At 37.8% G+C, this 17791-nt stretch overlaps 1 protein-coding gene across 3 annotated transcripts in view; it reads right to left on the bottom strand.

Moving 5' to 3' along the window:
* LOC146476237 (transmembrane prolyl 4-hydroxylase-like) overlaps positions 1-17791 on the bottom strand; it is a 70302-nt gene that overhangs the window by 41034 nt on the left and 11477 nt on the right. For 2 of the 3 annotated variants that reach the window (XM_085114772.1, XM_085114774.1), the window contains one exon: positions 848-1513. The exons of the other annotated variant lie outside the window; for it this stretch is intronic. In XM_085114772.1, the coding sequence (XP_084970898.1) occupies positions 1220-1513 (294 nt within the window). In that variant the 3' untranslated portion in view covers positions 848-1219. Of the gene's footprint in view, positions 1-847; positions 1514-17791 lie in introns of those variants that run through there. 3 annotated transcript variants of the gene reach the window in all.

Below are 17791 nucleotides of genomic sequence, written 5' to 3'. Positions count from 1 at the left end.
CCAATCAAAAAACGGCATTGGTGATAGAACACTAGTAGATTTATACCAACAATCATTAGTATAAATCTACTAGTGTTCTATCACGAATGCCGTTCTCTGATTGGCTGCGCTACTCGCTATCTATTCTGTGATAGATAGTGAGTAGCGATTTTCAACAAAATGGCGCTCGCTTCTTCGCGTTTTCGAAGTGTCTGCGATGAGGAAATAGATAATTTACTTGTTTAGTTTTGAACGACTAGTAGATTTATACTAAAACAATTAGATTATTCGCTCTCGGTTTCTATGCGTGATAGTTGATTCGGGCTTCGCCCTCATCAACTATCACGCGATAGAAATCTCGAGCTCATAATCTAATTGTTAAATGGAAGGCAAGTCTCATTGATTTATCGATTTTAATCGGCAAGCTATATTTGACGACCTGAAAATGTATCTGAACGAGGAGACTTGCAAGTTCAATTGGAGCAAACAGCGCAGGTGCTGAAATGCAGCATCGCTGTATGTACTTCAGGGCTCAACTAAGTTTCAGACGCAGAGACTTCACCTTGAGGGCCAACCCTACACATACTTGAACCTTTTATAATACCACAAAGTTGAGTCAAAACCTCAGCTTTTTCCCGTGGCAAGGATAATCCTTGCCTTGAAACTGCAAGGAATGCCTTGATTTTTGCGACTCTTAAAAACAAGGCCAAAATGTCAAATTTTGCTACGCTCTCGCATACCATAAAAACGGAACATGTTGCACCGAGCCTTCCGTTGTACAGCCCATGCATGTTGTACTACCCCTATCCTGTACAGTAATTTACAGAATGCAATCCACGTGAGCTTATCGGGGAGTGGGGGGGGGGGGGGGTGCTATGGTCCCATATAAAATAAATTTGTTAAATCTTCATCAACACCTTTAAAGTTTTGCTTATGTTTACCAAGTACAAAAAAAAAAACGTTATTTGAACAGGCTTCTGATTTGAGTTCAATGTTAGAACAGAGAAATGTTCTTTACCCACGGTGACCTTCACTCTGTATAAGCAAACGTTTAGTAAATTAAATTGATAACAATACATGCCACAAGAATCCATGTTCGCAGCCCTCTTTGTCATCAATTTTCCTGTATTTCCAGTGACATGTACAATCGATTGTTATCGATTTGTTGCCAGTGTATAAAATCGATTCGACTATATCGATTATCGGTTTCATGACGAGATTTTTTTAATTTAACAGAGGGTTAATCTCCTTTCCAATCAATTATTCTGGAATGTTCATTACTCCAAGTCCGTAAATCGTCCCAGTTATTGCCGACGATATTTATCCAGTTATTTACAATCCACTTGTGACCCTTCATGACGTCACATCCTCCGTGGTAAGACATGGAGTCGAGGCTTGACAGCCAGCCAGATGATTCATCGATCAGGTGATTATACCACATGATTGCTGTGCCTCGTTTCGGTGCAACTCTGAGGTTAGCCCTGGAGCAGTAGGCGCTCAAATTGGAGAGATAACTGGACTTTCGTGCCCACATCTGCAATATAGTAAAATGAAAGAGATGTTAGAAACAGTTGCTTCTTTATATCTCATGCAGTGACACTATATTTAAATTAAAGTGGTCGGTCGTCGGTTGGACTCTTGGACGCAGGCCAAGAATTGGTCTAGACGCGGATTTTGATCAAACGTCCGGAAAACGACAAGACCTTCACTTGACACGGATCACCCCCAAAAAACGTAGGGTGACCCCCTTAAATCTGTTTGGCTAATTTTCAATGCTATTGTCAATAAAAAATAATCCCACAACTTATTCTGTTGTTTATTTTTAATATTTGCGCCAGGAAACTTAGTGGAATAAGTTTCCAGACAATGCGGAAAAGACGAGCCTACCTAGAAAAAAGGACAGTCATTGTCAAAAGCACTCTGTAGTATCAATAGTAAGGCCGTGAGCGATCACGACATTTCAAGGCAACGAGGGTACACCTTCCTGATATTTCACCGTCAAAGACTGATAAGCCGACGAATATATAATAATTCAGCAATGATACTTGCGTTGATCAATGTGAATATTCCCTAGTTTTTTGTTTTGTTTTGCAAACTATTAATTCAGAGAAGCAAACTTTAATTGGCGATTTCAGATGAAACGTTTTCGCTCAGACCATGCCATTGTGTTGTTTTTGTAACCAGTGAATAAGAAGCTTTGTTTTTCATGTTTTTCAGCTCATTGAGACGAATTTTGTAATCAATCACAGATAAAACTTTTTTCCGCGCACTTCTTTGTTGTCATGCACTATGTTTTAAAAGAATTGGTTCATGCTTTTAGCTGTGCGTATATCGAGTTATGGATGCACTTGGGAAGTTTAGAGAGAACTCAAGAAGCTACAGTTGCTCTCGGCTACGCCTCGAGCAACTCTTACGCTTCTCTCGTGCTCTCCAAACTTCCCAAGTGCATCCATAACTCGATATACGTACAGCTTAAAGCATGAACCAATTCTTAAGTATATATTTTACTCGGCGAATAAATAAGAAAAGAAGCGGTTCTTTAATTTGTTTGAACGGTAATCTACACCAAGATTATTCGAAAACGCTCACTTAAAAACGTAGAATGTCTTTAAACTTTGTAGTATTGTAGTAGATCGTCTTGTTGACTGCCACGAACATGAAACGTTTCTAGCCCCTCCGTCCCCCTCCCCCCCCCCCCCCCAAATTGAAATGCAGTACGGCTTCATTGTGTTGTTTTTTGGGAAAGTTTGAGTTTGCCTGTTTCACTTTCTTAAAAAATAAATCATTCTCAGGATATATCTAGTATTATGGATGATAGTGATAACTTGGCATTTGCACTGTTTTTTTACCATCATTCCAATTTATATCATTGGATTCATCGGAAACGTGTTGGTCATCCGAATTGTGCACAAAACGCGTGAGATGCACACAACAACTAATTACCTTTTGGTAAACCTGGCCTTTTGCGACACTATCAACGTTTTTACGGGACCATTATTCTTCTTCTCACATCTCAATGGATATCTAAGCGATGGATTTGGAAAATTCGTTTGCAAGTTTTTACCGCTCACTAAAATTTCCATAGTTGTTTCATCGTTCAATCTAACAGTGCTGGCGGTAGAAAGATATCATGCTTTGCTGAAGCCTTTCAGAACAGGATTACGGATAAAAGATGAAAACATCAAACAGGTCGTGGCACTCATTTGGATCTCAAGTCTCCTCCTCTGTGTACCTTTTTTTGTTTTCAAGAAATGGAGCGAATCACAATCCACTTGTATTGGTCCAAGGAGCTTACACATGAATCTAGCGACAAAAGTGTATACGTTCATAATCGTTGCATTTGCCATTTGTATCCCTCTTTCAATAGTGCTTTATTTTTATGGATGTCTTATTAAAGGATTGTACTTCACGAATATGGTTTGTCCAGAAACAGAGGGGAGAAGAAGACGCGAAAAAAGAGACTTGTTGTCACATTTATTACGGCCACTGTTGGATTTGTTATCGGTTATGGACCATTTACGGTTCTATTCACAGTTATAGAGCGGGAGCAGGTCTTAATCAGCACTTAAGTGTAAAGTCATATTCTGTTCTTTCATCTGTATTTGTTCTTTTGTTCGATTTTAGTTTATGTCTTAATCCGATAATATACGCTTATCGAAGTACAAACTTCCAACAGGGATTCAAACGCATAATTTGTGGTTGCAGACCGACATCCTCAAACGAGCGGATCATTTGAAACAAACAAAAAAACTTAAAAACCTTCAACTTCGCAAAAAAACCCAGAGACATGAAAGACTTCTAAATGAAAAGTACTGCTCGTCTTATTTTTGCGACACGTTTACATTAGTGGTGTCGTTGAAAACATTTATTTTCGCTGAAATTAGTGTTCAAGAATATCGTGAAGCACAAATAAACAAATAAATAGATAACCCTTCGTTTGTTTTGCCTCTGCGTTTCCTTTCTGTGAATGAACGCATAGTTCAATAGGTCAATTGCTACTGTCACTGCTCCCCACCCCTCCCCCGCTCCTTTTCTCAGGCACACACACTTATGTCACTCGAGGCTCTGTTACCGACTCATTCCGTTCAGAGGTCTGCAAGTGTATGCTTGTCTTCACCCTATCTATCTAAACCACGTTTTGTTTTCGTCTTGGCCGGGATGGGGACCGATCGATTCAGCTTCCCAGTTCATAATTTCGCAAGTATAAAAGCTATAACAATAATACATGGAGGATAGATGGTACGTCCAAATAAGTTTCATTTGAGTTGATCTAAAACACAAGAAACTACTCCTAAATAAATTTAATAAAAAGTTACGATTTCTCGCGGCGATTGCGGAAATCTTAATAAAGTTGTAAACGTTTAAAGTCGGCGTTGGCACAATCCGTCCTCCTCCCCCCCCCCCCCCCCCCCCCTTCAAACCCTCCTCTCCTCTTCGCCCTCAAACCCATGGAACAATGTGAGGATGTCCAAAGAAAAGCTAATCGTATGCTCTGTGTCCTACAACGTAACATTCACTCCTCTCGGCCTTCAATCAGGGAACTCATACAATAATATTACCGCAGACAACTGATGAGGGAAAGACTTACGTCGAAGAACTTCATTAGCTGCAATAAATTTTTAATTTTCAATATGAATTTAAATTATTAATAGGGAAATAAGAGGAAAATATGGAAAAAAACCGTCATTGTGGTGTCGTTAACAGGCTAGGGTGTTTAAGACCAGTGAAATTGGGACTGATAGTTATGCAGATCTTCCTGCAATTAACAACCTGCGCAGTATGCAAACCTAATAATATATCGAGCGGTAAACCGAAACAGGCTTTTAACATATGAAGCATAATGGATGATACTGACAGTCTGGGGTTTGTCATATTTTTAGCAAGTATTCCAATTTATGTCATTGGATTCATCGGAAACGTGTTGGTCATCCGGATTGTGTACAAAACGCGAGACATGCACACAACAACTAATTATCTGTTGGTAAACCTGGCTTTAAGCGACATCATCGCCATTTTAATGGCACCACCATACTTCTTTTCACATCTCAATGGATATCTAAGCGATGAGTTAGGAAAAGTCGTTTGCAAGTTGTTAACCCTTAACGAAATTGCTATAATGGCGTCAGCCTTAACTCTTACAGTGCTAGCGGTAGAAAGATATCATGCTTTATTGAAACCTTTTAGTACAGGATTACGATTGAACGAGGACAACATCAAGAAGGCCATTACTCTCATTTGGATCTCAAGTGTTGTCCTCTGCTTGCCACATTTCGTATTCCACGGATGGAGTGAATCACACTCTACATGTGTTGGTCCATGGAGCTTACACATGAATCAAGCGACCAAAGTTTATGTGATCATAAATGCTGTATTTGTCGCTTACACTCCATTTGTGATTATGCTTTATTGCTATGGGTCTCTGCTAAAAGGACTTTACTTTACAAACACGATTTGCACAGAATCACAAGAAGAAAGAAGACCCGAGAAAAGGAAGCTTGTTGTCACATTCGTCCTAGCTACAATTGGATTTTTTATCGGTTATGGACCATTCGTAGTTTTTTACACTGTCATAGCATCAGGGGGTGGTCAACAAATAACCCTCAAATTTTACTCTAATATTTCGTCCGTATTTGTTATTTTGTTCAATTGTGGTTTGTGTCTTAATCCAATATTGTACGCTTTTCGTAGTAAAAAGTTCCAGGAAGGATTCAAACGCATAATTCTGTGTCACAGGACGACATCACCAGGATGAGTCTATTAAATTATGACTCGTAAAATAACGGCAAATGTCACCTCTCAAAACCATTCTTCGTGGTTAACCTAGTCATATTTTCATTTCTCCCGAGACTTCAAAAAGCCGCGTGTACATATATAACATAAGAGGAGGGACCATTCCTTCCTTCACAAATCTGCACCATCAAGTTTTTGCGAGAGGACCATTTTACGAAATTGTAATTGTAATATTATGCATTTTGCATTTTTAAGTTTTGAGTTAATTTCAAACAAATCGATTAAACCTCGTTAAAAACTGCAACAATTAAAAGAAACAAAAATTACCATTTTGAAAATGGAAATTTCATTCTACAGCCGTTAATAGAAGTAAAGAAAACCAGATAGCATTTCCAACTGAAAATGCAGGGATAGCTTAAAATGGCTGCTTGAGTCTTGCAACAGCGCACGAAATATACTCATGCATTATCAAACAGACTTTAAGATGAATGATCGTCTGTTATAAGCTGTCCCCTTTTTAAACATAAGGATAACAATATTTAAGGAGGATAGTACCAAGCTTGTTAATTAGGATGGTTTGTTAACTAAAGTTGAACTGAAACTTGAAATTGTTGGTTTTATTGTGGAGGGAGGAAAACCGGAGTAGCCGGAGAAAAAAATCGTTGCAGAGACGAGAACCAACAACAATCCCAACCTCGGCCACATTGAATTGGTGAAAAGCGAGTGCTCTCACCACCGCAAACCGTAATCCTAACCTGCCTCCCTCGCTTTTGATGTTCCATCGTACATATCTCAATACATTTAATAATTTTACCATCCACAGTTCCAACGATCGTTTAATTAACGACTTAGGCTCTTGTGGAAATACAGACAGATGGTGTGGATTTGAATCATAATCAGTAAAAGCGGTTATAGCAATCAACACATGAAGATATAAAGGAACATATTTTTTTTTTCTCTTCAGGCAGCTTATAAGTTGAAAACTCAAGGAACCGAGCGAATTCTTTTTGCACTTAATTTTGTAGTTCTTGTTGTAGTTGCGTTCTGCAGGAGTTTGAATAAATTAAAACACGTGTTTAAATGACTCGATTCAGTGTTTGTTTGGGTTGGGAAGAAAGTGCCTATCCTGACTAATTAAACACACAGTATTGTTAATATAATGTTGGCGCAAGCCTACTAATAACTTAGTGAGTTTTTCGTAAAAAAATTTCTGGCAATGATTTGAAGCTTTCTATATTGGTGTGAATTAATTTTGAATTAATTTGGACTTCACGTAATGTTTTAAACACAAACAGCTGTGTTTTATCGGGATTTAAAACACGAGGCGCAGCCGAGTGGTTTTAGACCCGACAAAATACGTGCTGCGAGTTTTTTGAACTGTTCCAAACACATTCCTGGAAAAGCGTGTGTCAAGAGAGTTCATAACAATGCTGCTTTTGTGAACGTTGGAAATTAGCATACGACAAAAACATTAAACACCGCATGCTAATGCGGAGGAGGTTTTACCGGCTAAGAAAACCACTGCACGTGATGTTTTATCGACCATTTGATAGGTCAATTGGCCAATGATTATATTAGACTACTGGTAGTTATCTGAACTCTGTTTCTTCATATATTTGCACCTGTGTCTATGTTTGTTTGTGTTCCACACCTGAACATATAAAATATCTTTTCTTTTAACTGGCTGACTGGCATTTTTAACTCTAAGGTTATTTCAGGTAACCCTACTATTTGTGTGCTACATTGTAAAATGTTTTCTGTAGACGCTGGGGTAAATAAAATTTGTTGGTATTGTTGTTGTTGTTGAAGATTTTGTGTAATGGATGTAAAACCAAGCTAAATGGCTGACCTAAGAGGGTGGCTGTTCAGAACGTATGGAAAGTTTCTACGTCTGCCTTCTTCCGCTTCAGCCTCAGTCAGAATCTCTCACAAAGCAAAATGTCCAGAACAAACAGAGTTCAATTTACGTACATAGAATATTATCAGACATTGGAAGTTCCGAAATTTTGAATACGCGTCGTAGCTTAATTTCTCGTTAATGAATACTTCAAAAGCTTTAAATACTAACACTTAAAAAATAATGTGCTTCTGATGTAACGTTTTAATGTTACAGCGTACCTTTAGGGTTGCACCCCCCCCCCCCTCCCTTCCATCCCCCTACCAATGCGTCGGATGTAGAGCTAATATTGATTACGTTACAGACACCTCAACTAAACCTTATAAAACGGGCTATTAAAATACTGTGATGATTTTCTGCAAGGTCCAACTAGAAGTTCTGAATCGACTCAATGCGACTTATTGATTTCGGGAATTTGACGGATGCCTTCATCCAGCAATAGATGGAGAATCCTAACCAGAACTATAGATACAGTTTTTTTTCCCTGAAAGTCTGTAACCCAAGGGCTAAAAAACGCGTTCGGATTTTCCTTTATTCCGACTGATCATAGACAAACAATTCGAGGCAAGCCATAATTTCCTCCAGCTTTGCGATCGATTCAGATTTCGAGAAATTCAGATTTTTGTAAGAGATTTAATTTCGCAGCCTTTGCATTTATTTACAGCACAGGAAATGGAAGAAGGACCGAAAATATGAGTCAAAATGGTTTGCTAACAGTAAGCGGTAACACGTGTGTGTAATGCACGTCCTTTGCACAAAATTCATCTGAGCACTAGATTTCACTAAATCATCAATGATCAACATGTACATTCTCCCCACTCCCTCAAATATTTCGTATGGTACAAGTTGAGAGAATTTGTTTCAACATCACTCGGCTGAGATATTTTATCTCAAGAAATTATTTTGTTTATCGCCATGCCTACATGTGTGATTAAACGCAAGGAGAAAGTAGTAGCCGCGGTCACTTTTGGTGCTTAGAGGGTTAAAATGCCGGCAAAAATATAATTCCTGTAAACTTCACGGGAGCTTTTGTCAATAATATTCAAGTTATTCAATTTGACACTTGAATATTTTTTCAGTTTTCAAAGCCTTGCAAGAGCTTTGAAGTTAGCATCGTTGCTTGAGTTCACAAACCAACTTGAAAGCAGCTTCAAGTTTCTCTTTTCCCAAAGTGTTTAACAAGCTTTTTTTAGCAAACACGAACAGCACTTTTATTCAGCGATGAACTTTAACTTTCCCTGCAGTCCGTCTGGTCCTTGTGAGACGTGTTGATGATGAAGCAAATGACGGTCACGGTAATTATATTGTACCTTTTGCGACAGAAGCATTTGAACAGTTTGCCATGGAGCTCTTGAAAATCGGTTGGGCTAATTTTCATTTCTTTTTTTTCCAACTGAATTATAATTAAAGTGAGCCTTGAATTTATTTTGAATATCTTATGCTAACTATTATTGAATGAATATGAATATATGAAAAATATACTTGAACTGTGGGTGAATTAAAATTAAATAGAAGAAAGATCCTAGCTGTTTACGCAACATAAGCTGTTGCGAGGAGAAAGCCTGAAAAATTTCAGGCTTGAATTGAACGGGATTCGAACCCGGCATGACCTCTGCGATGCCAGTGCAGTCCTCTACCAACTGAGCTATTAAGCCAACTGGGAGCTGGTAATTTTGTGAGTCCGTAATATATCCGTAAAGGGTGAATTAATAAATATGAATATATGAAACATATAGACTGCTTTGAGAAAACGATGTATAGTCATTATGAAAATCGTGATGTATTTAAACAACCCCTTTGTATAGCATTCACAGGCTTTTGCTATCTCACTTGCGCTAGCTGCAAGCAATTTGTCTTATTTTCCACCGTATTTTATAATACACTAAATATTTTCTATTAGTAGGTATTATTCTACACAAAAGAAGGTTGATTTAAATAAAATTTTCTAACGATCACCTCTCCCGTGGTAAAAACCTAAAACGTTTCCACTGCCTGATCTGTATCTTATTGTCAACAGATAAAAGTCGCAGGGAATGTATAAAAAGGTAAGATATTATTTCAAAACAGATGTATGTATTCGCTAAATATTCAATTACATGTAGCCGGTGAGACTAGACAGAAACATAATTATCAAACAAATTATGACTTATGACTTATGGCAAAGAAATTGAAAAGAAATAGCCATTAGAGAAGATGTAGTATAAAGTTCGTACGATTGAGCCTATTAGCCTAAGAGCAAGGAAGATTTTAATACTGGTCGATCATCATTGCCTATGCAGCTGTACACGAGTGCAAACAAAACACTAAAAACAGATAGTTGGTAATCACAAATCAACAAATTAACAAACTTGCTGGATCTGCATATCATAATGCCAAAAACCCCACCAAATAAGGAAGAAAAGATTTGAAAATACAACCCCCGTGTACACCTGACTTTGCAGTCTTTAAACTTTCAGTATATTAACGACTTTCAAACGCGGGAGATAAATACGCATTTAGCATTATGGATGAAAGTAATAATCTGGCATTTGCACTGTTTTTCACCTCTGTTCCATTTTATATCATCGGATTGATCGGAAACGTGTTAGTCATCCGAATAGTGCACAAAACGCGACAGATGCACACAACAACTAATTACCTTTTGGTAAACTTAGCCTTTAGCGACATTGTCACCATTTTGATGGTACCATTATTCTTCTTTTCTACTCTCAATGGATATCTAAGCGATGGATTTGGGAAATTGGTTTGCAAGTTTTTACCGATCGGAGAAATTTCCATAACAGTTTCATCACTGACTCTAACAATGCTTGCGGTAGAAAGATATCATGCTTTGTTAAAACCTTTCAGCACAGGATTACGATTGAACGACGACAACATCAAGAAGGCCATTTTTGTTATTTGGATCTCAAGTGTTCTCCTCTGTTCTCCACATTTCGTATTCCAGAGATGGAGCGAATCACACTCTACATGTGTTGGTGCATGGGGCTTGCACATGAATCTAGCGACCAAAGTTTATGTGATCGTACATGCTGTATTTGGCACTTACATACCGCTTTTAGCGATCCTTTATTGCTATGGGTCTCTAATTAAAGGGCTCTACTTTACAAACACGATTTGCCGAGAATCGCAAGGAGAAAGGACTCTTGCGGAGAAAAAGAAACTTGTTGTCACATTTGTCCTGGCTACTGTCGGGTATTTCATCGGTTATGGGCCATTTGTTGTTTTACACACTATCATAGCATCATGGCCTCGTCAACAAATCAGTCTCAAATTTTATTCTAATATTTCTTTTGTATTTGTTGTTTTATTCGATTGCAGTTTGTGTTTAAATCCAATATTATACGCTTTTCGCAGTAAAAACTTCCAGGAAGGATTCAAACGCATAATATTATGTCGCACACCGCTATCACCGGAAGAGCAAATTCAGTTATGAGGCAGATCATTTGGGAAAAGAAAAAAGAATTTATTAAAAATTTCACTTTTAATTAGATTGAATATATAAAATCATGACATATTTCCATATCTTTAAAAAGTCACAAGACTTTTTACATCATCGTTTTGCAATTTCTGACTTCCCACAAGTGGAATAAAACTTGTTCAAAGGAAGCACAATTTCAACACTGAACGAAAATTAACAATGTAAATTCCATCAAGTGGAGTAAACGAGACAAGACATACCACAATGTACACAGAGATTGCCTGTTTGGAAAAGGTCTATCGCTAACAACGATGGGAAAAGAAGGGAATCAGAATCGATGGTGAATATCTCAGTCACCTACGGTTCGCTGATGACATTACTATTTTTTCCAACAGTATTGGAGAACTCCAAGAAAAACTACACGACCTCAACCAAGCTAGCGTTGAAGTTGGGCTTAGTATGAATCTAAGAAAGACCAAGGCTATGTACAACGAGTTCGCTGAGGACGTAGAAGAACCCAGTACTATTGACAGCAATGAAATCGAAGAAGTCGATCATTACATCTACCTTGGTCAACGCATCTCCATGGATTCTGCCTCGAAAGAACGAAAGATCAAACGTCATAACACCCTCAGATAGCAAGCTTTCGGAAGAGCAAGTGCAATCTTCAAAAACAAAGATATTCCGATCGTTCTCAAACGACAGGTTTACGATCAGTGTATCTTACCAACAGTTACCTACGGATCTGAGACCTGGAATCTTACGAAACAACAAACCTTGAAACTCAAACCTATGCAGAGAGGCCGTGAAAGAATCACGTTAAACAACACATGGCGAAATCGTAAAACAGCTCAATGGATATGTGAAAAATCAAAGTACGACATATCATGGAAACGATAAGCAAACTCATGCAAATGGCATTGGGCTGGTGATGTAGCGAGAAGAACAGATAACCGTTGGACAACCGGCATTGCGTTCTGGACGCCCCGGGGACACACAAGGAACCGAGGAAGACCAAGGACGAGATGGATGAACAACTTAGATAGTTTCCTAAAGCACTGGCACCGTGTCGCGCAAAACGTGGTCCAGTGGAGGTCAGTGGGGAAGGCCTACTTCCAATGACCGACATTTAGCGGCTGAAACTGAATACAGGGTAACCTTTTAAAATATGGTTGGCGAAGTAAGTGAGTTTAACGATTACTCAGTAATAGAATAAAAATCGATTCATCACTCCACATTTCTTAAAAAGGAGACATGACATAAATGATGACGTTTCATTTTTGCTGTCAATTTGGTAATTTCAACTTTAGGTATTAGGGAATGGACATGATTTTATAAAAAAAATAAATAAAACAACTACACATTTAGTAGTTTTTATCAGACGTATTGCTGCCGATCACACCTCAGGCGCGAGTGGAATTTTCGACTGCTAGTGTTCACTTGAATAAATTATAAAGTTAGATTAAGATTCGTCTAGGCTTTTCCTCCTAGCCCATCGCTTATAAGCTGAAAACTCAAGGAACTGCGCGGGTTCTTTTTTGTGCCTTTGTAGTTCTTGTTCTTTAGTTCTCTACGAGTTTGTTTTAAGTCAACAAGCATGCTTAAATAATGCAAGTCAGCCTGGTAGGTGGTGAAGAATGCGTCCATGCTAATACATGAATCACTCACAATTATTTTAATATTCGCGCAAAAGCTACTAAACTTAGTCGCTTTTCCTTAAAATTTGGTGACAGCAATTTGAGTTTTTCTATAATCGAATAATTTATTAAGTTTCCTTATTGGTTTTGATTAATTTTTGACAAATTTGGACGTTTTGAGGTATTGGAGTTGTGGAAAAATCCAACACGTCGGAATTAATAGGCTGGCTGTTCACAACGTATGCCAAATTCCACGTCCATTTTTCGCAGATCACAAACGTAGTTTTGCGCTTAATGTTAACGTCTGCCTCCTGCGGCTTAGAAACTAAAAAAAAGTAAATAAATAAATAAATAAATAAATAAAGAAATAAATAAATAAATAAATAAATAAATAAATAAATATACATATATACATATAACTGCAGACAGAACTGTGTCGGCCTCAGTTTGGGGCTCATCCTCAGGATGATCCCACACATGTGGTATCATCGTACCATGTCACAAATAACCAGTGTAAACAGAGGTAACCTTACATATTACCATAAGATATGAAACTTAGAAGTTTCTAATTGAAATAAATATTTTAAAGTTTTAATATTTCTAATTTAATGCAGCATTCTAAAGTTACCCTGTAAAAGTCATCGCATGTTTGTCCAGTCTAAAGGATCTACAACCAATTGCAAAAAGACTTGAGACATACTCTGTGTTCAGAACGTCTTTTCTAATTTACTTCATTCAAACATTTATCCCTCTCCCCCCAAATCAATGTTGACAAAATTTCCGATAAGCTTTCAACAAACGGTTGACAACATTAAAAAGTGAGGGGTGGGGGGGGGGGGGGGGGAAATTGTTTGTATCTTTTACATTGCGCTTAATAGAGTATTTTTCAGAAGAAATAATGATTTTAGGAAGAGTGTCACAATCAGTTTGAAAATGCTTGTAGAACCTCTTGTAGAACTGTGAAAACTGGTTTGGCTAATTTTCAATTTTATTGTCAACTCTATAAAGATGAAATTAATGAAGAAATAAACCAAGAAAGCAATTATTCTCTATTCCTTTAATGGGGTCGAATTCATGACCTTGTAGCTGCCAGTTGCATGCTCTACCACTGAGCTATTGGAGACTTGTGGTCTGCGTCTGCGAGGCCATTAACTGAGTTCAACGTGACAGTTGATCATGCCCACAAGTTATTTTGACAAACATCACGGCAGTAGCTTGATTTGCGAACACATTAGCTATCACGGTAAAAACCCGGTATGGTTTATCGAAATAATTTCCTCTTAAGTAACCGTGGCGAAACGGGAAGCCATCTTGTTTCTCTTCGGCTATTCGGAGGTGAATCACCTCCCAGGCTGCTCGCCAATCAGTGCGAGCGAAAAGTACTATTCACTTGTGTGGTGCCGGTGAGTCTAGACACTGAAACAATTATCAAATAAATTATGACTTTGGCAAAGAAATTGCAAAAGAAAAGGGCTGGTCATTGGAGAATATCAAGACCATTAGTGTACAAAAAAGAAGTTTAATTAAAAAAAAAAAAATTTCTAACGATCATCTTTCCAAAAGCCTAAAACGTTTCCACTGTCTGATCTGTATCTACTTGTCAACAGATAAAAGTCACAGGAAATGTATAAAAAGCCAGATATTATCTCAACACAGTTGTATGTATTCGCTAAATATTCAATTGCATGTACAGTCGACTCCCGATAACTCGAACCTTCAAGGGAAACTGAAAAAGGTTCGAGTTATCGGGAGTTCGAGTTATCGGGGGTAAAATTATATAGAAAATGAGTTAGCGCGAGGTTCGAGTTAGCGAGGGTTCGAGTTATCGGGAGTCGACTGTAGTGGTTAAACGGTAAGAATAGACATGGTTTCCTAACAGTAGGGAGTAACACGTGTGTGTAATGCATGTCGTCTCGGTACAAGATTCATCTGAGCACTTAATTTTCCAATCATCATTGATCAACACGTACATTCTCACACTCTCTCTATACATTTCGTATGGTACCAGTTGAGAGAATTTGCTTCAACATCAATTGAGACATTTTATCTCAAAAAAAATATTTTCTTTATCGCCATGCCTACACGTGTGATCAAATAAGGAAGCTTTTGCCAATATTATTCAAGTAATTCCATTTGACACTTTTTTTTGTTAATTTTTCAAAGCTAAGACCTTTGAAGTTAGCATCGTTGCTTAACGTCACAAACCAACCTATAAGCAATTCCCAATTTCTTTTTCCCAAAGTGTTTACACAGCATTTAATTCTCAAAGCATTTATTAGTTTACCATCATGAAGTTCTTGAAAATCGGTTGGGCTAATTTTAATTTTTTTTTTCACCTGAATAAATTTAAATGAGCCTTTAACGTATTTTGAATATCTTATACTAACTATTACATGTATTAAATGAATATGAAGCATATATCTGAACAGTTGTTTACGCAACTGTAGCAGTTGCGAAAAGAAAGCCTGAAAAAAAAAAAAAAGAAGAACTGAATTCAGGCTTGAACGGGATTCGCACCCATGACCGCTGCGATGCCGGTAAGCTATCAAGCCAACTGGGAGCTGGTAATATTGCGTGTTCGTAGCTCCGTGAGGGGTGAATATATGAATACGAATGTTTGAAAAATAAATAGACTCTTTGAGAAAACGCTGTATCGGTCATTACGAACAAAGTGATGAACTTAAACAGCTCCTTTGTATTACAGTCACATGTTGTTGCTATCTCACCAGCGTTAACTGCAGGTGAGACTAAATTTTTTCGATTAGTACTTATTATAGAAATTTAATTTTTACATATTTGAAAACTTTTTCACAGTCTGATATGTATCTTATTGTCAACAGATAAAAGTAGCAGGGAATGTATAAAAAGTGTGTGGAAACTATTTCAAACAGTTGTGTGTATTCGCTAAATAGGTTCAATTACATGCAGTGTTAGCCGGTGAGACTAGACAGAAACAATTATCAAACAAATTATGACTTTGGCAAAGAAATTACAAACGAAAAGAAGTAGTCATTGGAGAATATCTAGACCATTAGTATAAAGTTCGTATGATTGAGCCTTAGCCCAAGAGCAAGAAAAATATTAACAGTACTCGCGATCGATTACCGTTGTCTATGCAGCTGTAAACGAGTGCAAACAAAAACAGTAAAAACAAGACTCGTGTGTTGGTAATTATAATTCAAATAATAAACCGGTAATCTGCATATCATACAAATCAAAAAACCTTACCAAATAAGGAAAGAAAGATATGGAAAAAACAATCCGTGTACACCTGACATTGCGGTCTTTAAACCTTCAGTATATCAAGCGATTTTCAAACACGGGAGATAAATGTGCATCTAACATTATGGATAATAGTGACAACTTGGCACTTGCACTGTTTTTCACCATTATTCCATTTTATATCATTGGATTTATCGGAAACGTGTTAGTCATCCGAATTGTGCACAAAACGCGAGAGATGCACACAACAACTAATTACCTTTTGGTAAACTTAGCCTTTAGCGACATTGTCACCATTTTGATGGTACCATTCTTCTTCTTTTCTTCTCTCAATGGATATCTAAGCGATGAATTTGGGAAATTGGTTTGCAAGTTTTTACCGATCGGAGAAATTTCCATAACAGTTTCATCATTGACTCTAACAGTGCTAGCGGTAGAAAGATATCATGCTTTGCTAAAACCTTTTAACACAGGATTACGACTGAACGACGACAACATCAAGAAAGCTATTTCTCTTATTTGGATCTCAAGTGTTGTCCTCCGTCTACCACTTTTCGTTTTTCATGAATGGAACGAATCAGAGTCTGCATGTGTTGATTCATTTAGCTTACACATGAATCAAGCGACCAAAGTTTATGTGATCATAAGTGCTGCAGTTGACACTTACACTCCATTTTTGATTATGTTTTATTGCTACGGGTCTCTGCTTAAAGGATTCTACTTTACAAATACGATTTGCTCAGAATCGCAAGGAGAGGGAGGCCCCGAGAAAATGAAACTTGTTATGACATTTGTCATGATAACTGCCGCGTATTTCATCGGTCATGGGCCATTTGTTGTTTTTCACACTATCATAGCGTCATGGCCTAGTCAACAAATCAGTCTCAAATTTTATTCTGATATTTCATCCGTATTTGCTTTTTTGTTCGTTTGCAGTTTGTGTTTAAATCCAATATTATACGCTTTTCGCAGTGAAAACTTCCAGGAAGGATTCAAACGCATAATATTATGTCGCACACCGCTATCACCGGAAGAGCAAATTCAGTTATGAGGCAGATCACTTGGAAAAAGAAAAAGAATAAATTAAAAATTTCACTTTTAATTAGATTGAATATATAAAATCGTGACTTATTTCCATATCTTAAAAAAACTTACAAAACTTTTTACAAGATTTGTTTTACGAATTTGCGATATTTATGTGTGTTTTCTGAGGGATCATCGTTTTGCGATTTCGGACTCCCCACAAGTGAAATAAAACTTGTTCAAAGGTACCACAATTTCAACGCTGAACGAAAACTAAGAATGCAAACTTCGTCAAGTAGAGTAGAGTAAGCAAGACAAGACATGCCACGGAAGTCCAACGGCATATCAGGAAACAGCGATCGCAGGAGATCCTGCCGCATTGTTATGGCCTCGCTATAAGCCAGAGGAGCTTTAAACCCCTCTCGAACAGAACTGTGTATTCAGCTGCACGCAGTGGATCCACGTACCTGCTTTCAAAGGTGGTGATCAGATCTTCGGGAAGGTGTTCGGCTGGTTCCAATGTATTTTCAGTTGGAGAGTAGTTCTTCCACTGAATGAAGTACTCCTCTTTTCTTCCTTGCACTCGTTTCGCGACTATACGCTTAACTTCGTAAACAACCATGACGGTGGGTTTTGCCTTCTATTCGGTCAGTATTTCGAGCTGCAGCCCGCTCGTGAACATCATTTAATAATGATGCGTAAAAGCCTGGTGGATGTCTCAAACGCTTCGACATGTATGATGTTTCCAAAGTTATTATTTTTTTTAAGAAATTGAACGGGCTGAAATAGACCTTAACCTTTTATATGTTATTATCGATCGAAACGGATCCAAATAAAAATAAATAAGTCAGCAAGGAAAATGTTTCCTCAGGGGTAAGCCTGCTC

The sequence above is a fragment of the Pavona decussata genome, unplaced genomic scaffold (genome assembly GCF_977016875.1).
Source record: "Pavona decussata unplaced genomic scaffold, jaPavDecu1.1 SCAFFOLD_78, whole genome shotgun sequence".
Taxonomy (NCBI): domain Eukaryota; kingdom Metazoa; phylum Cnidaria; class Anthozoa; order Scleractinia; family Agariciidae; genus Pavona; species Pavona decussata.
This window is presented reverse-complemented; position numbering and strand designations above follow the sequence as displayed.